Source organism: Canis lupus, chromosome 18 (genome assembly GCF_048164855.1).
Source record: "Canis lupus baileyi chromosome 18, mCanLup2.hap1, whole genome shotgun sequence".
NCBI lineage: Eukaryota > Metazoa > Chordata > Mammalia > Carnivora > Canidae > Canis > Canis lupus.
Window position 1 is genome coordinate 40,359,145 of NC_132855.1, and position 25,028 is coordinate 40,384,172.

Below are 25,028 nucleotides of genomic sequence, written 5' to 3' on the forward strand. Positions count from 1 at the left end.
TTTGGCTTGTCTCTCTCTGCAATGGAAAGGAGCAAGGAAGAAAGGAAGTGAGAATGGCTTTAGGTTTGTCAGCTAATAGGGCCTACCACCCTGGAATACAGAAGTTCAGTAATGAGTAGGGAACTGGTACTTCTACCAGGTAAAAAGCCTAGCAGTTTTCCACTGAATGAATTTGAAAGTCTCGATGGGTCACAAAGGTTGGAAGCAAAATCCCATCTTTCTTTTATTATAAAAGAAAGAAAGAAAAAATGACCTGGTTAACCAGAATTTATGCACAGCCCATGTGTAATTCTAGTTTGAATAGTCAGCAGTCTGTGTATTTAGAGATGATATTGTACAACTTAACTAGTTGATGAAGATTGCCCTATTAGCAGTGTGTAATTATCAGTCATTTATGCAGCTCTAAGTTGACTCTAAAAAATAACCCATATTAAACCATTTAAACACATCTGAATTTTATTTTATCCATATAATTTATCTTTGAAAATGGTAGATGACAATTCTCATTATCTATTTTTATATCGTTAAATGGGCATAATAGTAGGTTGTATGAAAGTGACACCCAAACCAATGCATGATAACAGAAACTTGATGAAACCATAGCTGGAACCTACTGACATATCTCTATTCTGGAGTCGTGCAGTGTCCACTGAACCTGGGAGGTCAACTAGCCTCATCCTTATTTTATGCATAAAGAAGACTGAAGCCCATAGAGAGTCACATCAGGTAGCTTTGCTGTTAAGACAGACACACGGATCTCTTCACTCTTTTTGAGAAAAATACCAGAGTGGGTTAGAGCACTGCTTCTGGAAGGTTTTTCCCAGCAGGTGCCAGACCTCAGCAAAGTCCCTTCACCTCTGAGTCACTTTCCTCATCCGAAAAGCAGGGACAGTGGTACGTACTTAGGGTTGTTTTTACAATTAAATGAAGTCATTCAACCTACCACATTAGGCGAAATATACATATTTCTCTCCTCCCCCCCCCCCCCTTTAAATCACTCCTGGGACTTGTAAATGTGAGATTTATGGTCTTTTTTTATTGCTTTACTTTTAAAGACTTATTTTTAATTTTTATTCTGCCTGTATATTTTACATATTTATTTTATTCACTTTAATTTTTATTTTGTTGCCTTATTGCTATATTGTTTCGAGAAATTTTGACACTATTTGAATTATACGATTTGAAGTAACACACTGATGAACATTTTAGTTAGAGACTTTATATACAGACTTTATATACGAGATATGAGTTGCCAAAATATATAGTCGCTACCACCTGTTCATAATTCTGGGTTAGGTAGGCCTCCGCCTTCTTCCACATTCCTGAGACTGGTAACCTTCCCCAAATTCTGTGTCTAGAAGTCAGACGCTGTCAGTGATATGAAAAGGAGAGGGACAAGCGGCAAATTGTCAGTTTTATCTCTTAAATGTGTGGTATGTGTGACTCACTTTGAAAAAATGTAAACTAGTCTGTGAGCATTATGATTATTAATGACTGTAGAGAACAGAAAGAGAAGGTGAGAGACAGCTAGGGACGAGAAGGGAAGGCCTACAACATGTGGCTTCTAAAGAAGAGTTCCCAGATGCGTTTGGCCAGACTGCTTTGTGGTCCTCTTCCGGGTCCGGGGGTGAGGAAGATATTGTATTACAGTTCACCATCTCCTCATTATTTCTGCACTTTTACTCTTTGTGAAACAACAGCATGTACTTTTGTTGCAGTAGTTGGTGTTCTCCAAAGTTCTCACCCAATAAATGTTGTGATGGGGGCGGGTCCTCCTCCATGTATTTCTTAATGGCTGTTTGTGGGGTATCTTCTGTGTGCCTGGCTCTGAACCCACATCCTCTCTCGGCCTCCTGTCAGGCACTGTGTCATTTTGCAGAGGGCCTGGGCGTTTTTTGGCTCCTTTGGGCCCTTGGGAGGGAGGGAGACAGGGCTTCTGGTTCTACATCTGGAGCTCTTCCCGTAACACCAGAGCCGTGAGAAATGTGACCTGGTGGTGCCGTGTTTGTATTTGCATTGGAACTTGCATTACCAGTTTTATTTGTTGAGTTATTGGCTTTCTTTTATGACCCACATTCACATATAGAACTTTGTGATATACATTTTTATTTTAACTTCATTTCTGGTGCGATTTTATGTTCCTACCCTTGTTTTTCTATCTTCTCTTTTATCTGCTTTAGATTTATGCTGTGTTTTATGTATTGCTGTAAGCCTCTTTAAACCCTGTCTGCAACAAAGCAAGGAATACATAAACAGATAGATTTTTTTTTTTTTTTAAACAGGAATCGACTTAAAGCCTCCAGAGAAGTAGAATCTGTAGACCTTCCAAACTGCCACCTCATTAAAGGAATCGGTAAGTAGGAGAAAATGCTGGCTATACACCCTACATCGTTTGGCCACCAACACAAAAAAACTCATTAACAGTATTTTGGCATGCCACTAGTGTTTATCAGAGGAAAAATCACATTAAATCAACAAAAACCTCCTCAATCTTTTTTTGATCTCATGCACCTGTATTTCTTCTCTTTCTCACTCTCGCTGCAATTTGTTAATTATTTGTGTAATCTTATGTTTATTGTTTGATTTCTTGCTTGTTTAGTGACATTTCTGAACCAGTTTTATAAAGTCTGTATCTTCACTGTGTGGCCCCTGGAAGCGGTGCTCTGACAACGTAGCAGTCAGCTAGTGAAGGTGTGAGAAGGAAGAGAAGTAACAAAATGGAAAATAAAAATCTGTCAACAAAAATCTCCATCCCTATAGAAATAACTCTAGAGATAAAGTTTTTCTTTCCAGCTCAAAGGCAAGCACACATATGCACACATACATATTTTTCCCAAATGGCATCTTACTGTAAGATTATATTCTACAACCTGCTTATTCCAAATGCAGTGTCAACAGCTCCCCACATCAACACATGTAGGTCTACCTCAATCTTTTTAATGTTTGCAGGTACCAGGATTTATTTAATCATTTCCCTCCTAATGTACATTCGGATGGTTGTAGTTTTTTTGCAACTACAAACAAATCAGTGACCATCATTGTACATAGAGCTCTTGTATATCTTTAGGTGAATTCTTAATAGTGAGATTGTCGTTCAGTTAGCATATCTGTTTAAAGTTTTGATAGTTGGGCCGCCTGAGTGGTTCAGTTGGTTGGGGGTCCAACTCTTAGTTTCATCTCAGGTCATGATCTCAGGGTTGAGGGATCAAACCCCAAACTGGGCTCCACTCTGAGTGTGGAGCTTGCTTGGGATTATCTATCCCTCTCTCCCCACTCACGTGTGTGTGTGTGTGTGTGTGTGTGTGTGTGTGAGCATGTGCGCAAGTGCGTGCACCCGTGGATACACTCTTCCTCCCTCTCTCTAAAATAAATAAATAAATAAATAAATATTTAAAAATATTAAAAATTTTAACCATTGTTACGTTGCCCTGGAATTGGCAATGCTAATAAACTCAGTAGCTCATATTTATAAGCATATTTACCACAGACAGGGCTTAAAATGCTCTTTGAGCAAAAACAAACTAGTGATCCTCTGCTGGATCACATGCAAGAAGGCTTCATTTTCATGAAACCTATCAGTTTTCAGAGCAGCCTTCTCTTCTTCAAACTTTCTTTTTGGTTCTGTTTCTTGCCTCTTCTTTAAACATCTGTTTTTTATGTGCCCTGTCTACTATTTTCTATTGTTACTTTGATACTTTTTCCCAGTGCTATCTCCCTAGGCCTAGATTCCTTGACTTCTTTCTCCTGAAGCTTCTTCTCTTTGTTACTGTGGCCCACACACTTAGCAGGAGGATACAAACTCAGTATCAAATACCAGACTGTCTAGATCTGTGCTGGATAAGGCAGACTGTTCTAGAAATAAGGTTGTCTGGAGTCCGAAGAAACTCTGCCACTCTATCCTGCCTTCTGATTGCAATCGTGAAGAGCCCTCTCAAAACTGGCCACAAAGCAAAAGCCAGATGGCGTCTGTGAGGGATGTTGTACAAGGTTGGGAGGTTGAGTCAGTGATCTCGAAGGTTACTTTTGCTACTGAGTTAATAATTGTCAAATTATTAAACAGCCCTTGGCCCCGTGGAGCCCACCTTCTGTGAATTGAAGTCTCAGAGTAGACAATAGGGCACAGCCAGACACATTACAGGATGAACCGCCAAGTGTATTGCTGTTACAACTCACTGGGATGGAGGGCTCCTCGGAGAAAAACAAGCCCAAAGACATTTGTATTCTGAACAGGCGTCTGTCTGTGTTTGTGACCTTTATGTTGTGATGTGTGTGAGCTGCTGTCTGGAATTGGAAAGAATGAGGAAATATGTCACCTATGGCCCTTCTTGTGAAGTGTTTAATGCCTCTGAGGCACTTCAAAAGGCAACAGAGCGAAGACGATGAGTGATTAGAAGCACATTTGGGATACATTTTTAGGTCTAATTAGAATTGTGCCTTTTTTCCTTTTTTTTTTTTTGTTTTTGTTTTTGCTCTGTGGTTAGCACACACTCTATGAACATTTGTTGAATGCTATGTTAGTGATGCATAATGGTTAATAATAGCATGTGTTTTTATATTTTTAATAACAATCACTTATTTGGTGGTCTTTTGCATTATAAGGAATAACAGTGTGCTGGGCATATACATTCCCATACAGGAAAAAGCAACTTCTTATGGTAGGCGACAGAGAAGAAGGGTTCTCTTTTTTGTTTGCACTTTGGAAACAGTAGTAGTCATGCCCTTGAGGCCAGCTATCCCTCCAAGAGGTAAGACCTCTTTTCCCTACCCTTCCATCCCCATCAACACCCATACTCACACCACACACACACACACACATATACACACTAATGCTACATGATTAGAAATGAACTCTTTGCAATTCTTGGGTGCTTTATACATATCATCTCATGTCTTTCTGTTTTTAATAAATAGTTATCTACCACATGTCATACAGGATATGTGCTTTTTGTGAGTCACAAAGTAGGCTCACTGTCCTTTTTTTTTTTTTGTATTCCTTCCCATTGTATCTTACAGACAGAAACCAAGCTTTTACCCAAGATTTGGCCTAATGTCAGCATCTAAATAATAAAAATTATAATGACAGGAGCTAGTTAAGTCTGTTTGAAGCTTAAAAGCTTAAAACATTTCCTAAATGTCTTTGCAAATGCATGCATTCAGAGTTCTGGACTAAAATAAAATTTTGAATGGATTGTCTCTTTTGAGTTAATTAGCTGTTTTATACACTTGGCAATCAAGACCTTTACAAAAACTGCTACTCGGGAGATTAAAAAAAAAAAAAGCATTAAAGTTTACAGCCCTTGTGATCAGTTGCTTTACAGTCTACCTATGAAAGGAAAATAAAATATATGCTACTGTGAGATTTAGATTTCTTTTTTTCTTTTCTTTTTATGACAGATAAGGACCCAAGGCTCAAAAGGGCTTAGTACCTTCTGCAAATTCTCTTTCCAATATAGTATCTCCTCCCAGAGTGGTTAACACACATACTTCACCAGTGAGCCAAAAAGGTGGAGAATAATAGGTACATTACATATTAGATACTCTATTGGGAATGGCAAGGGCTGATTTGCTGTTACACCTAGAGGAGAGAGAAATTTATTTTCTTTTACTTGGCAGTCCAGAAATAAGCAAATGGCCTACGGTGATAAGATGACTGCGTTCCATGTGGCCAATCTGGGACAAAGACTGATGAAGCAACACAACTGTCTTCAACATACTGTTTCTTTCTTGGTCCAAGCCTAGAATTCCGTTGATTGCCACTTTCCAGCAGGAAAGAATAGAAAGAACATAGACTTGGATATTATGCTTAGTCTATTTTACCCAGAAATTGCATGCATATTGTGCTCTTACATCCCATTAATCTGAATGGAGGCAAATGGCCACAACTATTGCAAGGAGGGGTAGGATATGTCCAGAGCTGTGTTGACATGTGCCTATAGCTGAAAAGGTAGAAGGGGAGTATGCATACTGGGAAGCAGTTGGCCATCTCTGACACAAATCATTACCAAAGGAAGTAAGAAAAAAGTTTTAAAATCAGATGTACTAAGCTAGAAGACTTACTAGCGCAAGAGGGTTTTGAGAGAGGCTGTTAAAGAAAAGCACAGAATATGGATTGGTGAAGATCTTGGTAGGAGGAATGGAAGCCAAACTTTTGTGGGGGAAAGCCAACCTATGGAATTGACCACAGTCAAATTTACAAAGTAAAGTGTCTTTAGAGAGGAACCAGGAGATGGTTCTGACTGTAAGAATTCATTTGATGCTAGGTTGTCTTTTTTTCTGTGTGCTTTTAAGTTAGAACAAAAGGATGTGAGTCTCAGGTCCCCAGTCTGTGACCTTGAGCAATTTGCCTCCCCATTCAAAGGCTCTGTATTCTTAAGTCTAAAATAAGAGATAATAATCTTGCTTCTTAGGCTGTTAGAAACTATGTGAAATAATGTATGTAAAGTGCTTAACAATGAGCCTGGCCCTTGGTAAACACTGTATCTTACTAGCTATTCCGGTTACTACTAGTACTACTCCTGTTACTAATTAGAGCAGAAAAAATTTCTCCAGCATTGACTACTCTTGCAGTAATCACACTAAAGAGGTGATATGAAATGATACAATTCTTTTTAAAAATATTTTATTTACTTATTTATTCATTCATTCGTTCATGAGAGACACAGAGAGAGAAGCAGAGACATAGGCAGAGGGAGAAGCAGGCTCCTCACAGGGAGCCAGATGCAGGACTCAATCCCTGGACCCAGGATCACTCCCTGAGCCGAAGGCAGACACTCAACTGCTGAGCCACCCAGGCATCCCAAAATGATGAAATTCTGTTGTAGTAATAGATATAAAATTAAGATGGGGTGGGGGTAGATTCTGGAAAATATACTAAACAAAACTACAGATAAGACTTTGTTTTCTTGGAATTAAGCAATGGGGTTAAACAGAAAGGTTACAATGTGGTTGAAATGAAAATATCTTTTAAAAACATTGTTCTTTTCCTGATTACTAGAACAATACTATTACTTGTAGAAAACTTTTTTTTTTAATTTTTTTTTTATTTATTTATGATAGTCACAGAGAGAGAAAGAGAGAGAGGCAGAGACATAGGCAGAGGGAGAAGCAGGCTCCATGCACCGGGAGCCTGATGTGGGATTCGATCCCGGGTCTCCAGGATCGCGCCCTGGGCCAAAGGCAGGCGCCAAACCGCTGCGCCACCCAGGGATCCCTACTTGTAGAAAACTTTAAACAAAAATATAAAGAAGAAAATGAAAATCACTCATAATCCTACCACCCAAAGAAACATTGTTAATCTGCTTCTGTATATCTTTTCTTGCTCTATGTGTATAAACATGTACACACTGGAATTAAAATGTTTTAAGTAATTTTTCAGGAGCAACACATTTTATTTAATTGACTTCCTACTAAATGGTTCCAGAAAGCAAAACTTGGAGTGACGTGTATTTGTGAGTGTGTGCGTTTGTATGTTTGTGGTTGCATATGCACATATGTGTTAAGTTCCCCTGGTCCCTGCTCATTACCATTTGAGAACCACCACGGGACCAGAGACTAGTGATTCTTAAAACTTTTTTGTGCTTTTACTGGCCATTTTTTAAACCTACTGAAAGCCAAGGATCCTTTTAATAGAAAATTTCTCAGCTGAGCATACAGATGACATTTCGCATTTACAGAATTGCAACAAGTTCCTAGACTCTAAAACCCATTTGTGGCTCCTTAGGAATTCACAGACCCAGTTTCAGAACTCCTCCATTATGCCTTGCTTAAGCATATCATCTTGCCAAGGAACAGGCATGAGGGCATTCATGATTGCAATTGTCTTTACAAAGCAGAGTTCTTGGCATTTATAATTTCTTGTGCTTTTCTCCACTATGATAGAGCCAACAACACTGGAGGCAACCGGCCAAATGCAAACTCATGAATCAAAACCAAAATGGCTGCATAGATGCTGTTTGTTTTTGACAACCTAGAAATAATCTTGGAGAAAGCCTTTGGAGAGGTCTTAAAGGGGAAGATTGGATTTTGTGGACTCAAAGAATGTGTCATGATTTGGCTTAATCTGAGCCATTTTTATTCCTCTTTTCTTGTGTTTGGGTCTATTATCTGTCTGCAGAATTTACACAGTGAGACCACTGGGAAGGTCTTATGTCTAATTATTTGCTGTGCTGTGTGGAGTGTACTGCAGACAATCAATAAACAATCAATAGTAATTGTAGCCTGCTCAGAGACAAGCGTTAGAAGATTCAGCTGGCTTAGGTGGATGGTATTTTTCATTAATTTTCTTTTACTGGTTGTTTTCTGTAGTTTAAAGCCTAAATTTAAAGATTAAATGGGAAGCTTTCTTCACTTATGAGAACAAGCAGACACTGTTTTTTAAAGAGGGAATATATAATCCCAGGTGTTTTATCTCTGTTAATGAGAGAAATGTCTGAGTTTGCTTCAGATTGAATGAGCAGAGAAAGGGACAAGGATATTTGCATGGTTAAATGACTATGAGCCCTTCTCTCTGAAAGTAATATTCCCCTGATGTCAATTACTTTTGTACAGACATCTGGATGTTTATCGTAAGAGTGTACAGATGTCAACTTTTTCTGTATTATAGCTGGAAATGTGGTGATTACTTGACTTTGATTTGAGTAAACATAAAATATCTAACATTTAAAGTCAGAGGTGCACTACAGGAAGGGATTTAGACTGACGGGTATTAAAGAGAGTGGTTGGTTCCTTGGAAAAACTTAGAGCCATTCCTAAAAATACAGGCACTGATAAAGTAAACTAAGTCCCAGTTATGCTCCATCTAACAAATAATGGAATTTGAACATGACATTTATCTATTTCTTGAACTTACAGAAGCCGGTGCGGATGATATTGATATACTTCCCAATGGCCTGGCTTTCTTTAGTGTGGTGAGTATCTCCTTGCTTCCCTGGTCTCAGTGGAGGAGGTCCAGGGAAGTTGGATGAGGCCTGCAGAGCAGTAGCTTGTTTGTAAAATTCCTCACTTTCAAATATATGTTCTAGAAAAAAAAAATACAGTTTGAACAAGATTTTGGAAAATGTCCTACAGCTTATCTAAATGTAGAGATGAAATAGTCTTTGCCACTTGACTAATTGCTCTTTGTGTCCACACTGCACTAAAACGTTCCAATGTAGTCTCTGTTCCAAAAGTTTCTTATTAAAAAGCATACTTTGGGTGTGGTAGTGGAGATTCCACTTTTTCAAATCCAACATCTATCTTTCTTTCCATTAGATACTCAATTTTAATCTCATTTTCTTGTTCTTGTTTATTTTCAAACAAAATATCAACTTTCCCAGACCAAGGCTTTTTCTCTCTTCCTTTTTCCTCTGAATAGCCTCTTGTGAAAGTCATCAGCTGAGTTTATTTATACTCTTCACTTTGCCTTAATTCTGAGAAGCTGAAAAATAACCACTTCCCTGGGCATACATTAGAAAGACTGTAAAATTGATCAGCCTGTGTGCTGGCCTACACCAGTAGCCACCTAATTGGAAAACTCTGTAAGTGGGCGATGAGGAAGTTCTGACCACTTTTCTTCTTTGGCTTGGGCCCCTGTGAGTGTCCTTGGTATTGTCATGGGTCCGGTTTTTCTTGAGGAAAGCAGCCTGTGACAATTCTGTTCCCTCTTAGCATCCATTATTTTCAGGCTCTCAGACTCAGATGTGAAAAGCGTGGAGATGCTTCGGAAGAGTCACAGCCCTCATAAAACAGTTGTCAGACACAAGGGAAAGGAAAGAGAACTGAGTTTAGAGGGGATTGAGGGTTAAGGTGCTCATCAGGTTCCTGATAGTGTTTAGGTGGAAGACTGAACAGCTAATTGTTACCGTTGAGGAAAAAAAGGAAACGTTTGGGCTTTGGCAAGAACACTAATATTTATATTACATTTTTAAAATACAGCTTCAAAAGACAAGTTTTATGTAATCACCTACACAAAATGATTAAAATGATACTTCTAGGAGAACTCTGTAATGTATTCTACTAGAAATATGTGTTGGGAAGTACACGTTTACACATGTATATAAGCTTACGAGAAAACATTGGAACTCCTTGTCAAAATTATTCATAACTAGAGACACAAAAATCCTGAGGAATATAAAAAGCACTTGCTTTTTTTTTGGGGGGAAGGAGGTATTTTCAGATATATTTTTTAAAGATTTTATTTATTTATTCATGAGGGACACAGAGAGAGAGAGGCAGAGACACAGGCAGAGGGAGAAGCAGGCTCCATGCAGGGATCCTGATGTGGGACTCGATCTCAGCCCACACCCTGGGCTGAAGGCAGCGCTAAACCACTGAGCCACCTGGGCTGCCCTCTCAGAGATTTTTGTAATCCAGAACTCAACTTTTTCAAGATTCAAACCCCATAGGAATAAATCTGAATGAGGAGAAGTGAGGTCTCCAAGCACATAAATCTATAGTCATTTTCACTGATGGGCTTACAACAGCCACAGTGATCTTATAGCCGTCTCAATGGAATTTCTTCAGCTTTTTTGTCCTTCCTTGGTTATATGACTGTCCTTTCTTTTTTTCAAATTTAGAAACAATCCCACTTTACTGCTGTTTTTTAAATTACTCAGCTTTGTCTCTACTGTTTCCCAGAATGCACTCCTTTCTAAACAAGGAATGTATACCTACCTTATGGCAACTGTCTCTTCCTCTTCCAAGCTTGTTAGTTAGCCCATCCAACCCATCCTGTTCCATTGTTATGGGTTTGAGGGTCACCCCAAAACCAACATCACACTTAATGAAGAACTGGATGACCCAGAATGGGATATAAGAAAGATTTAAATGACAATGTGAGTGTACTTAACACTGCTGAACTGTACACTTAAAATGGTGAAGATGATAAAATTTTGTTATGTGTATTTTGCTGCAAGTAAAAATAAATAAAACTTTTAAAAAGAGAAAAAACAGATCTAAATGATACTGAGTATTAAAATCAACATGAGGGATCCCTGGGTGGCGCAGTGGTTTGGTGCCTGCCTTTGGTGCAGGGCGCGATCCTGGAGACCCGGGATCGAATCCCACGTCGGGCTCCCGGTGCATGGAGCCTGCTTCTCCCTCTGCCTATGTCTCTGCCTCTCTCTCTCTCTCTCTCTCTCTCTCTGTCTCTCTCTCTGTGACTATCATAAATAAATAAAAATTTAAAAAAATAAAATCAACATGAATAGTTATCATCATCTCTGGTAGAGCTTTCTGTGCATTGAAATCATGCTCTTGTTTATGGGATAGTGATACAAAATAGAGATTATTAGCCACTGAAATGGCACTGCCATATGGCAATAGTGTAATTCCAGTTTATTCCGCACTGAGCCTATCAGCCTTGAAGTTTTATCATTTTGGTGGATTTTTTAAATTGGAGAGAATTTCTGTTATGTTAAATTTTGTGCATACAGTGATACTTAAGTTTTGTATATTCTTTTAGATTTGCATAAAATATTTATTAAAAGATTTAAAAGAGAAAAGACCCAGATATTTTCAGTGAGTTCTCAGAAAATATTAAATAAAATTCAACATTTCATTCCTGATTGAAAGTTCCAAGAAAACAAGAAATAGAAGATAATTGCTCTGAAACTTACAGCAGACTTCATTCTTAGTGGTAAAACATTAGCCACCTTTCTATAAATGTTTAGAAAATGAAGAAAATGCCCCTAAATATTATAACTATCAGTAATCTACTAGAGCTCTTAATAACCCAATAAAACAAGAAAAGGAAATATGAGGTAGAAAAAAAGTAAAAAACTGCCATAATTTTCAGACATCATTATTACCTGCCTTTTAAACAATCCAATATTCAACTAATAGACTATTCGACCTGAGGGGAGAGTTCAGTGAAATGGTTGGGTTTAGAATGAACATAGAAAAACTCACTGGCTTTCCCACACACAGGGAAAAGCCAAATAGAAAATGTAATAGTAATAAAAATAAAAATAATAATGTTCCATTCATAACAACTTTATTTTCAAAATTCATACAGAGAAATAAGCAGAAATATTTAAGACTGTTTTGTGAAAATAAAACAATGAGGTGTAGGAATGGGGACACGCCATAAATATATTGGCTATGTATAAAAATAAAGCTATAGTAGTTAAAGAGTGGTATATTGGTATAGGAATAGGCCTAAGTCCCCAAACAGATCAGTATACAGACAGGGATCTTGCACATGATAAAGGTGATCTTTGCAATTAGTCAGAAAAGAATGAACTTTATGCCAGGCACTGCTCCAGGCCCTGGGATCTAGCAGTGAATAAATGAGACAAAGTTCTGACTCATGTTACAATGGGGAAAGGATGAATCTGTATCAGATGACAGCAGCACTTGAGAAATATAGGAAAGTGGGGCAGTAGAGAGGGACAGCTGTGTTGAGGGTATGGTCAGGCTGCCATTTATGTATGTCTAATATGTATCTGTGCCAAGTGGTGATAAGTGACATTTGACTTAGATATAAAACATCGAGGAGCCCTAGATCTTGCAGGGATGGGGAAGTGATGGAGGGAGCATTCCTAGGCAGAGGGAACAGTATGTATAAGGGCCCTGAAGTGAGAATGTGCTGGTTTGTTTGAAGATCATCAAGGAAACTGTGTGCCAATAGGAGATGAGGGCAGAGACCTGGAGTGTTTGAGGAGGTGAAGGGGCAGGAGGCTGAGCAGGGCAGATCACACAGGTCCTTTGGTCAATCGGAAGAACTTCTACTTTGTAATTTAAGTGAGCTGAAGTTTTGATCAGAGGCGTGACATCATTTGGATGCTGGTGGGAAACCAACCTTCCATAGGGAAAGGCCAGAAAAAATGAAAAAGGGCAGTTAGTTGTGAGGCTGTTGCCATAATTGGGCTGGTGGTTTGGGGCAGGGCAGTCATGGACAAAGTGGTGAGAAAGGTTCATATCCTTATGAAGAGATGTTTTAAGGCAAAGTCAACAAGATTTGCTGGCGGATTGGATCTGGGGTGTGAGACAAGGAGGCGAGTGTTGACTGGCATCATTCACCAAGACTTTGGGCTCTGTAGGAGCAAAGGGCAGGCTGAGGGCGTGAGGGTTAACAGCCCATTTGTAAATTTTCACTTCTGTCCCCATGCCTCTCAAGTCTGCCTGGTATATCCCAGTCCACCAACCTTTTGGGTATCCCCTTAAGAGACTGCACCCCGAGTCTTGTGCCTCAACTCCGAAAAATCAGTTCTTGTTAATCTTGCAACTTGCTGGCCCCCAGTTCCTATTTTTTTCTATTGTCTCCTCTCTCTGCTTTCTTGCTGTTTGTAGCTATAGTGAAAACACCTTTAACCAAAGTTTCTATCATTTATTTATACTGCCATATATGTTTATTTTAGCCCATAAACACCCTTAAGCTTCTCTACTTAACTTTTTCCTCTGTTTTAAAAAGGGTTTAAAATGTCCAGGACTCCACAGCTTTTCCCCAGATAAGCCTGGAGGGATATTAATGATGGATCTAAAAAAGGAAAACCCGAGGGCACTGGAATTAAGAATCAGCCGTGGGTTCAATTTGGCTTCGTTCAATCCACATGGTATCAGCACCTTCATAGACAGCGGTAAGAGCTGATGAGCTCCCCACACTGAGAAACTTATCATGGTTTGCAAATAACTGGAAAATAGATTTGGATCATATCTATAGTAAGAAAAGAACAATTAACTCATGAATTATTTTGTTATTCTTCATACAGATAAATTGATCATTTACCTCTCCAGCTAGCAGCATCTTAGGCTATGTTCGGAATTTCTATCAGATAACATCTGGGAGAATGTTTAGATTTCATAACCTTTTTCATATATCTATGATTATTGCATTAAAAAAGAGCTATATTTCTGAATTAAACTATAAACAGATTATTCATGAATTCGGTATATGGAGTGGGAAACACTCTTTCTTAAAGGTCAGGGGACCAATGATCAGAAATAACACCAGCCAGACAGTGATGGGAGAGCCTGGGAAGAAGAATGATCTGTTAGGTCCTCTAATGGCTTATACATTCAACCTTTCCCCGCCTGTGGTATTTAAATGTCAGTGTCTGCCCAGAGGTCCTATGGTTCTGTCTTGTAAATTAACTCTGTTCTTTCAATTCTTTAGACGACACAGTTTATCTCTTTGTTGTAAACCATCCAGAATTCAAGAATACAGTGGAAATTTTTAAATTTGAAGAAGAAGAAAATTCTCTTCTGCATCTAAAAACAATCAAACATGAACTTCTTCCAAGGTACTTAGCCCTTTTGTTCATTCTCCAGTTTATGTCTGGCTTTTCCATGTATTCCCCATGATGGTCCTTTCAGCCTTGATAAGAGCGAAAATACATGTATGCATACACATACATAAGTACATGTGCGTGTGTGTGTGTGTGTGTGTGATTTCCTTGTAGAGCACGGAAAGTCCATGTCACTTCTAATAATCAGTGTTCTGTAAGGACTCCCTTGAGAAATGATAAAACACAGGATTACAGGGGAGCTGCTCTTCAGAACCATGTTGGGAGTCAAAGACAAACCTCACTGTTTTTCCTGCTGTCACCTTCCATCTCAGATGACTCATCACCCAAACAATAATACTTGTCCTGGCAAGGAAGAGTAGCCTGCTTAAATGAAGTCTGTGTTTTGTCTGGTACTAACACAAAGTGCTTCCACAGGGGTAGTAGTAGCTGGAGGCTGATGGCTGCACAGAATTGCAGGGATGCAGACTGGAAGTGGGTCACTCCTACTTCCAGAACACACAGCCGGTTGGTAATGTGGCGAAAAGAGAGTCATGTGTATCTCCCCAGCTTTGCTTGTGTTAGCCTACTGCTTCTTTTAAGTTTGAACTTGATGAGCATTTTTAATTTCTCCATCCTTAGCTAGAGCTTATGCATGTAACTTCTAATCATTCTTCCAAAAAATGCACTTCATAATAAATAGGAGCATAAATACTGTCCAGGCAGCCTCTGCATCATGGTGCTGTTTCAGAAAGAGGGGACTCACCTCCCCTGTAGCTCTGTTTCTCATTTAACAAAAAAGAAAGCAGTTCTTTCAGAAATTTTTGCATAGGGTAATTGGAATTTAAATTTAATAACGCCCTTGCCTAACTGGTTTTAAAAATGTAATTGTTTTTAGCATATAAATCTCTCACCTGCAGCATTGTGCTATGGCAATATCATCATCCATCTCTCTGCAAGTGTTTATTGAGTGCCCGTTCATTCTCGGCAGGTCGGCTTTGTGAGTCAGGTAGAAATTGAACAGTCAACCTTAGTTTGACTAATAACTAAGCAAAGGAACTCAAGAAAATCCAGCAACTGAGTAAATGAAAGCTAGGTAAATGTTATTGACGGCCTAACCAGCTCAGCAGCCAGTGAGGCTCTCTCCAGCTTTATACTATAGAGAGCTATATCCTTTCATATTGTTGCTAAACCCTGCATTTCTTGCTGTCAAAAAACATACCCTGTTGGCACTAGGTTCTTTTTTCTTTTGTAATAGTCCTGCCATAATTGCTAAATGACCTGTCTTCAAATTACCTGTTATCATACAAAATTGTTCTCTGAAAAATGATATTATAGTAGAATCCATATGAATATAGCCATGTGAGTTTTAGCTGAGCTGTTCCTGGGAAATCTGTGACCAAAAATGTAAAGCCCATATTGTGTATGCCTTCCAGAGACTTAATCTTTAATATGGAGACCAACTGGCTTTTTATTTTCTCTCATGTGTTATTTTTCTCTCTTTCAGTGTGAATGATATCATAGCTGTTGGACCAGCACATTTCTATGCCACCAATGACCACTATTTCTCTGATCCTTTCTTAAAGTATTTGGAAACATACTTGAACTTACACTGGGCAAATGTTGTTTACTACAGTCCAGATGAAGTTAAAGTGGTAGCAGAAGGATTTGATGCAGCAAATGGGATCAATATTTCACCTGATAAAAAGTATGACTCCTTATAAGAGTATCTTCATTTCTCCTTAGTAGTGTGCTGGGTCAAATTCTTCACTTTGCTTTTTTTTTTCCAATGTAAAAAGCTTCCTTGATATTTTTTTGGTCTCTGACATATACCATATATATATGTATATATATATATGATATATAGCTCATATATAATATACTGTATATATTTATATATTTGTATTAAATAGTATTAAATTTATGTTAATATGTAATACATAATATGCACTTAAAGCATATATATTATATATTTACTTACAATATCTAAATTTTGCTATATATCATTATAGAATTTAATTTTGTAAATGTAAATTTTTATGAAGTGGGATCATATTTACAGATACATATTAAAGCATGAGATAGGTGCTTCCTTTTAAATGAATATATCTTTGTTTTATCGGCTGCATATTATTCCATTATAGGGATGATCCTAAAGTTATTTAACCCAGTTCTCTGTTAATGGATACATAGGTCTTTTTTTGTATTTTTTTTTAATAAAAAATGTATTTGTCAGTTACCACTGAAGCTTCTTCAGATGTTTTTAAATAACAGCTCCTTAAGGGAGCATTGCAGCATAATCCATCTTCATGTTTGGAGATGATACAAGGAGACCTGGGTTCAGATGCCAGCTGGGCACTAGCTAAAAGTACTATGAACTCTTCCTCTGCCCATTTGTACGAGTATTTCTGTAGGTAAAAACCCTCAAAATAAAACCACTTACTCAAAGAATGACCTCCTTTATTTATTTTTAAATTTTTTTTTATTTATTTGAGAGAGAGAGAAAGAACAGGAGTGATAGGAAGAGGGGAGAGAGAGAGAACGAGAGAGAAAAGCAGACTCCCTGCTGAGCAGAGAACTGGTTGTGGGGCTGGATCCCAGGACCCTATTATGACCTGAGTCAGAGGCAAATGCTTAACCAACCGAGCCACCCAGGTGCCCCAGAATGACCTCTTTAAATGTTAACTTTAATAGATATTGCCAAATTGCCCCCCTCCCAAATGATCTCCCTGTTTCTATACGTCCAACTGTAACATATAGAAGGGATGTTAAATTTTATTAACTTCCCCTTGTACTACCTTAGCATGCTGAACAATTTAAACTCCTACAGATGTAACACAAAATAAATGTGGCATTCCTTGACAACTAAATGTCTTTTTTCATGACACAATTTCTTCTTACTTGTTGATTACAGAAAATGGATGTAGAATCATTTAAATTGTCTGTAACTCTCCTGCCAAATCTGTTTTTCTCCCCAACTCTCATCTTTCAATTATGAAATTCAAACTTTCCAGCACCCAAGCTGCAAATAATAATGATGAGAGAGGATTCAGCTCTAACTCCTTCTCTGTCACCCTCTCAGTCCGACCAGCAAGCGAGCAGTTTTGCTTCCACCAGGACTTCTGCCTCCCACCCTCATCTCCTTTCCTTTCCCCCTGACGCCTGCCTGCTTTAGGTTCTCATCCTCTCTGGCTAGTGTGATAGACTTTCTTCCAACTCGTTTTCAGCTCACTGACATTTTTTGCCTTGTTGCCAGTTTTGTCCTTCTGTATTACAGGAGCCTTTAAGGCTTTCCGAAAGAGGGGGCTCAGTGGGCTTCATCTTTGACTCCTCCTGCTGAGCACTGCCAGGTGCAAAGCAAATGCTCAGTACTTGTTGAATGGAACTGACCATTTGTTATTATGCCACTTTGTTATTCTAAAAATTCAGCGGGACCCAATTGCTTCTCAAATCAAGGCAAGCTAAAGGCTTGGACTTGCTTTAATAGGCCAGTTTCAACCTCCCTTTTTGACTGTTTTCATACTTTCCCTGCTTTAGACAAAGAACTCATTATTTTACAAATATGCGTCTCTCATTCTTGCCCCTGCGCCTTTGCTTGCGTGTGTATTTTTTTTTCTGCCTAGAAGGTTCTTTGTCCTCATTTCCTCAAATCCAGTCTCTCCTTCCACATCCACTGCAGATGCCTTTCCTTTGTGAAGCCTTCTGTGTTCTCAGGAGTTAGATATTTCCTCAGTCTCTAGACCTGAAATATTTCTCGTGCTACCACGAGAAATACCAGTCATGCTGTATTATTTGTTTGGTGTGTACAAACCAATCTGATCATCCCAACACACTATAACCTTTTTGGGAAAAGGCTGACTCCTCTTTATGTGTGTCACAATACCGAGCTCATGGCTTTATACATGATAATTGCTCAATAGAACAGTTGCCATGGAACGGTCAATTCAATGAGTAAAATGACCATAGAGTAGTCCATTAATTCACCCTCCTTAGATGTAGAGAGATTGTTCTGAATAGATACTTATCTCTTACTCTCAAAATTCTCAATATGTTAATAAATATTTTATTAAGTATGAATGGCTATTAATAAATAATAAAGTATATTCTGTACCGTACATTTCTATGTGAAAATGATATCTAGAAATAATCAAATTATATCGCGGAATATAAAAGCTTTTTTTCTGGAAGCCAAACATTGGTTTTGTTCTTCCAGTGGCAAATATCACAGACTTTATATTCAAAATAATGTTCTATATTACTTTTCCCCTTACAAACCTTTTGAAAAATAATTTAACAATTCTGTGATTGTAGCAACAATGAATAGATTTTGAAAGCTTACTTTTTAAATAAAAATTGACCTTTATCAAGGATTCCTTGAGGGCCCATCATTGATTAACTTCTTGGCAGGTTATTAAGACTTATTCTTCCATACTGTATTAATGAAGCTTTATATTGGCATGGAACTCTAACCAGTGCGTCCTTTCTGTGAAGGTACATCTACGTTGCTGATATACTGGCTCATGAAATCCACGTTTTGGAAAAACACCCTAATATGAATTTAACGCAATTGAAGGTAAAATACTTATTTTCATATATAAAGGAGGCATTAACCGATCATGCTTTGTAACTATGAAGTTACACTGTATTATGACAGTACTTAGAACAGAATATGATGCCAGGGTTGCTATTCTGAGTTTTTAAATATTACCTCTGTACACCAGGCCAAATCTCCTGTCCTCAGCAATCACAAGGACTGACTGATTATATGCAGCAGAGGGTTGGGAGTGATATTTGCATCAGATTTAGAGCCCATTCCATGAAGTACTGATGGCACCCAATGAATTCCAATAAGAATTTTCACAATTGAAAAGACTAATAGATGAATTCTGAAATGAAGATTTATGCACATTGTCAGCTCTTTCAATAATAAATGAAGGTAGAAATTGGGTTCCACACCATTATTATTTTCTTCCTGCTTGACAACACATATTTTAGATTGATTAAGAATTTCCTATTTTGCTTTGAATGAGTTCCTTGAGCTAACTGATCATTGTGCATCTTTTAAGGGAAAAGGAGTTCATTTTTTAGAAAGATTGATTATCACCCAAAGTTTCTTAATTTCAGGGAAGATGAAAAGTGGCTCTAAACCAGTTTATTAAATTTATTTTAAGCAATATTGGTGTTAAAAGGGTGGAAGCAGGGAGCTGTGTATAATTTTCCCATGTGTAAAGAGGCAAGAAAGGTTAGCCCTAAATTATTTAATCAAGTTTCTCAAGTCATTTAGATATTGATATTTTTTCATTTGGAAGGTACTTAAGTTGGATACACTGGTGGATAATTTATCTATTGATCCTTCCTCGGGGGACATCTTGGTAGGCTGTCATCCTAATGGCCAGAAGCTCTTCATTTATGACCCGAACAATCCTCCGTCATCCGAGGTTTTTATATTTTTTTAAACCTTAATTTTTCAACTTTAATTATTCAAGTCCTTTTGAACTAATAATACAGTAAACTGTCACAGGGATGGGTTCTTTAGTTATTTTAAACCAATAATACAATAAACTTATGCAGTGATTTTGTAAGTGCTTTAAGCCAATAATTGGCAGAATTTCACTTATTCAAATACTTTTAGAAAGATAATCTTTTGATGTATTAAATTATGGTGGAAACTAGTCAAAAGGCATTTTCTATAAAGACGTGCGCCCCCCTTGTGTGGTATACTGGCAATTTTTTTAAATACCTGGCTTATTGTCAGCTCACCACATGACATGGCTTCTGTTCGTGCCAGCGTAGTGTGAAAGTACTCACATTAGTGTGGAAGTATTTCCATTAATGCTCAATTACTATAATAACACTAAATCCTGTGTTGGCATGCAGTAGCTAGAAGGTTTAAGAAAGTACGTTCTTTGAAGGCTTAAAACAGTACTTTCATTTAAACATTAAAAAGATTGGTAACTGCTGTGTTTCAACAGCATGTCCTCCTAATCATTGTGTCATTGTGGAAGACAAGGATTATTGGTGATTGAGTGACATGGGTGTACGGTGGTTCTGTATTAATCTTTTGTATCCCCTGAATAGGTTCTCCGCATCCAGAATATTCTATCTGAGAAGCCTACCGTGACTACAGTTTATGCCAACAACGGATCTGTTCTCCAGGGAAGTTCTGTAGCCTCAGTATATGATAGGAAGCTGCTCATAGGCACTTTATATCACAGAGCCCTGTATTGTGAACTTTGAATTGTACTTTTGGCATGCAAGCGTGCTAACTTCTTTTAACACTTAATTTTCTATGAATTACTAATTTTGTGGGAATTTAACCAGCAAAATGGGCCCAGAAATGTCTGACATGTATAGTTAGTCTTATTTCGGCAAGGAAAGGCCCCTTCAGTTCTGATAGCACTTGTAACATAAAAGGAAAGGGGACAATTTTTAACAATGTGAAGGAGAGAGAACACAGCTGCTTCCTGTAAAGTGGATTCATTGAACAAAAGAAGCCTCATCTCTGCCTTCCCACTGCCAGAGCATGCATTCCACTGAAGCAGGGTAAACTACGCGTCCCTAAAATGTGAGTAACCTCAGCTCCAACGGTGCGACCACTGTGACTGCTCAGAACTACTGATAGATAACATTTGGATGTTTTGTACTTACATCTTTGTTTACTCTTCATGAGTTGGGGTTCTAGTAAAGGCCAACTGAAATCCAGATTTTTGCCTGTGGCCTTATTCTCAAGGCATGTCCTCAGGAGGGGAATGGGAAAGTGGCCGCTTCCTTGTAGGGTTTCCTTGGGATAGGCAGGCTTGGTGATGTTAGTTTCTTTCACTGAAAGCTGAATGTCAATGGGCTCTTTATTTCAATAAAATGGAACAAAGAATCAACTAAAAAAGCAACTCCAATTCTCCATGAGTATGGAGTGTTCCTTCAGCTCTCTTCCTTAATGGCAGCCAACCTTGCCTACAGAGAGGAAATAAACGGTCACTGCTGGCAGGTCATGCCACCTCCCCATTGAAACCACTGTGACCTTCATCAGAGAGAGATGAAGTCAGCTGTCCAGGGCCAAATGGTTAATCCTAGCCATGCTAGGGTCAGGCCCAAGGGTGTCTGCCTCCCACAGGAGAGTTCTTTTCATTCATTAAATGCCCTGTAAAATCACCGTAAGTCCTGGAGAGAGACTTGCTTTTGTTTCTGCCCATTGTAACTTATCAAAGCACTTCGCCTTTCATACTTTTTTTTTCCATTTTCAGCATCATTATCATTAAAATATTTGCCATTTACTTAAACTTGCCAGATAGTGCACTAAAAATAGTACATTCATTATCTCATTGAGTCCTAATTACAGTCCTGAGGAAGTAGGTATCAGTGTTACATAACTGTTAACATTTCACAGATATTCAAGGTCACACATCTAGTGAGGGGTGGCTCCCCATCTATTTCTAATGTCACAGGCTGTACTGTCATCCACATGAAGCCACTGCCATGGAATCAATGAGGATCTCCTTATTGGCTCTTTTACCTATTGTATAATTTCTTCTGTTTTTTTTTTTAAGTATCAGTTTGAGTTCTGCTTTTCAATGAATCTTTTTTTTTTTTAATTTTTTTTTTTTATTTATTTATGATAGTCACACAGAGAGAGAGAAAGAGAGGCAGAGACACAGGCAGAGGGAGAAGCAGGCTCCATGCACCGGGAGCCCGACGTGGGATTCGATCCCGGGTCTCCAGGATCGCGCCCTGGGCCAAAGACAGGCGCTAAACCACTGCGCCACCCAGGGATCCCTCAATGAATCTTTTAATGACTTTTAAATGTAGACAGCAGAACTGTTCTTAACCTTGGCCACTGTCTACTTGACCTATGTTTTTATTTACATTTTAAAATAGTATCTTACTAATGTATATTGGAACTATTTCGTGCTAAAATCATGACCATTTTTTTGCTGTTTTCATTATCCATAGGAAAAAATATAAATCACAGATGAATAAAGCAAGATTAAATATTATTCACTAGAAATGCAAAACCAAAAAGCATTATTTTAGTTTTTAGATAATAGCAACTATATAAAAGCTTACCAAAAAAATAAATAAATAAATAAAAGCTTACATTCATGAGAAGTAGCAGAATACAGAAGGTATAAAATAAACTTGTCTATTGTATTTATTAGAAATGTTATTTGAACAAAGGTAAATATAACTTGAATAAGCTCATGTATTATTTGTCTTAGAAATACAAAAAGAATTTTTAAAGTAAACTCTGATTTTGGCCTCTATGGGTCAAGGATTTTGTTTTATCTAATAACAAAGACTGCATTTATAAACGATGATCTCATTGTGATCAAATATTGAGATTAAGAGTTTGGTTGGTTATGAAGTCAAGTCACTCAAAAGCACTAAAACTGCAATTGGGATATGTCACCACTAGGTGGATACAAGTCCCATGGGGGTGTGAGTGTGTTCATTCTCTTTAACTTGACATCATGTTCAGTGACAATAGGTTTATTCAAATATCCTTTTGGTTTTTCACCAAACCTCACTTCTTTTACAATAGCTAAATGTGAACATTCCTAATACATGGAACAAGGAAAGTTAAATATAAGCTGTAATACAATATTTCTGTCTCATTTTGTATACAGATTAATTATTAATGATAACTACTCTAAGGCTGATCCTTTTTCTAAAATCATTTTGATTTGCTCAGATGGAATCCTATCCCAGAATCACAATGTAACTAGGCAAGTGGATGTCTCTGCAGCAAAGTAATGAAGAATTCAACAGCACCACTACCATACCACCCACTCCCACCTCTCTCTGGCTACTCATAATTGTCATTACTCACTTGGCTTTCCACCAAAGGAATTCTGAGTGTGACCACCAAAGGAATTCTGAGTGTGAAAGGAGTAGGGTCGAGAGAACCCCAATAGCTCTCTTAGTTTTCTCTCCTGGTTTTCAGGATTTTTATTCCATTAAATAGAAGGCCAAGAAGAGGAAAAAAAGCCTTGTCTAATTTTTATTATTGCAAAGTGAATAACTTTCAGTTCACTTAAAAAAAATTTAAAGACGTTGAATGGCTTTCCCATAGCCAGCCCTGAGCTAGGCATTATGATATAATGGTGAACTGGACACAGTGTCTGTATTTTAGTGGGAGATTCAACAAATGAGAAAACAGCTAGATAGGTGATAGCTAGATAGCTGATAGAAGGAGTGATTAGAAGGAGCTAAACAAAGAAATGTGATCAGGGAATAATTTGGAGAGACCTACTTTCCCCATGCCAAGCACAACTTTTGAAGGGTTTAAAGTGGAGAAAATTTGAAAGAGTAGTTCAGTGACCTAATATATATCCTTCACCTCTGTTCACCAATCACCGGTTACCACTTCCACGTTTGCTTTTGTCTTCAAGTATAGTTGCTTTCATTGTTCTGAGAATCTATTTGAAAGCAAGTTGGAGAGATCATAAACCTTCACCTCTACATGGCTTAGATTGCATCTTCTAAATACAAGGCCATTCTCCTACACAACCACCATGTAATCATAACACCTAAGAGCATTAGTGATGCTTTTGTCATGCCACTTGATATCTGATCCAAATTCCAATTTCCTTTAATGGTTGCTTATCCGAACATAATCCAAATGCCTTTAGTAGTTGCTTTCCCTTCCAACCCAACTCCCAATCTGGGATCCAGTCAAGGTTTCCATTTACTTATTATGTCTCTTCACTACCTTTTAATCTGGAACAGTTGCTCTGTCATTTGTTTGTTTGTTTGTTTCTTCATGACACTTTTTTTTTTTTTTTTTTTTTTTCAGTGCAGGCAGGGTGTCTTAGAGAATGATCTGCATTCTGGACTTATTTGATCGTTTCTCCCTGGAGTCTTAGCTTAATTCAGTCAGTATCATTTATATTTCCTGTAAAATTACTCAAGGCTTGATTTGATTCGGGTTAAGCAATTTTGACAAGAATATTTAACAAGTAATGTGTTCTTCACATTGCATTGCATCAGGATATATGGACAGGTTGTTTCATTGTGATCCTGAATCTGAATAACCGATTCAGGTGGCAACCACCAGGTCGATAAGGTCGGTTTTTCCCCTCCATTTGTAAGTCCATGTGAATATTCTGTTCTCTAAAATGTTTCATCTCTTTGGTTGCAGCATCTGCTAATGAATCTTGCCTGGATGATTACTATATCGGAGTTGCACAGTGGCAATTTTCCTATCATTTCTAGCACTGATATTGGTAGGCAGCACTTTATTAAAAACATTCTGCTCTGGTCTCCCATTTGTACTCTTCTGCACTGTCTCTCTTTTTTTCTGGAAATCATTTGCTATCAGATCACAGAGATCTTCGTTCCTTTTCACAGGCTTCTATCTTGACTTCTGTCTCTAAAGTCAGGATAATACTCATTCTGTAGGAATTTAGTTAGATGATCTAATAATTTTTTCACCTTGTTAAAAAAATTCAACTGAGTAAATTTTAAAGATCTTGTTGGCTTTATTCAATGATTCATGAATCCCATTCAGCAGCCCATTGAGCAAATAGGAGATCCGATGAGCTGTACAAATGGAAGACTTTTATAGGCAGAAGGTAGTGGAACAAGGAACTTATCTTAGCAAAGAGATAATTTTTCAGGCAAGGTCACATTTCTTTGGGGGATGGCAGTTGTTTACCAGGGAGATGACCCCATTAGTGCTGTTCAGTTAATTCTAGACTGCCTGGTTAAGGTTCCTGGGAGAGGCAGTTAGGTTTTAGGTATGAGGTCTAAGTTTGGTCATGTAAGCTTAGCACAAATAACTTATTTTGGAGTCTGTTGCTTTTTTAACAGCCTCTTTTGCTAGTTCCTGTA

The 25,028-nt window shown here is 38.0% G+C and overlaps 1 protein-coding gene across 1 annotated transcript in view; it reads left to right on the forward strand.

Annotated features, from left to right (window-relative positions):
• The window catches only part of PON2 (paraoxonase 2), a 28,030-nt gene extending 6,936 nt beyond the window's left edge, over nt 1–21,094 (forward strand). The window contains exons 2-9 of the mRNA XM_072784089.1: nt 2,283–2,353; nt 8,851–8,906; nt 13,391–13,556; nt 14,093–14,219; nt 15,709–15,909; nt 18,693–18,774; nt 19,511–19,639; nt 20,280–21,094. Coding sequence (XP_072640190.1) covers nt 2,283–2,353; nt 8,851–8,906; nt 13,391–13,556; nt 14,093–14,219; nt 15,709–15,909; nt 18,693–18,774; nt 19,511–19,639; nt 20,280–20,438 — 991 coding nt within the window. The 3' untranslated portion in view covers nt 20,439–21,094. The remainder of the gene's footprint in view (nt 1–2,282; nt 2,354–8,850; nt 8,907–13,390; nt 13,557–14,092; nt 14,220–15,708; nt 15,910–18,692; nt 18,775–19,510; nt 19,640–20,279) is intronic.
• The last annotated feature ends 3,934 nt before the right edge of the window (nt 21,095–25,028 follow it).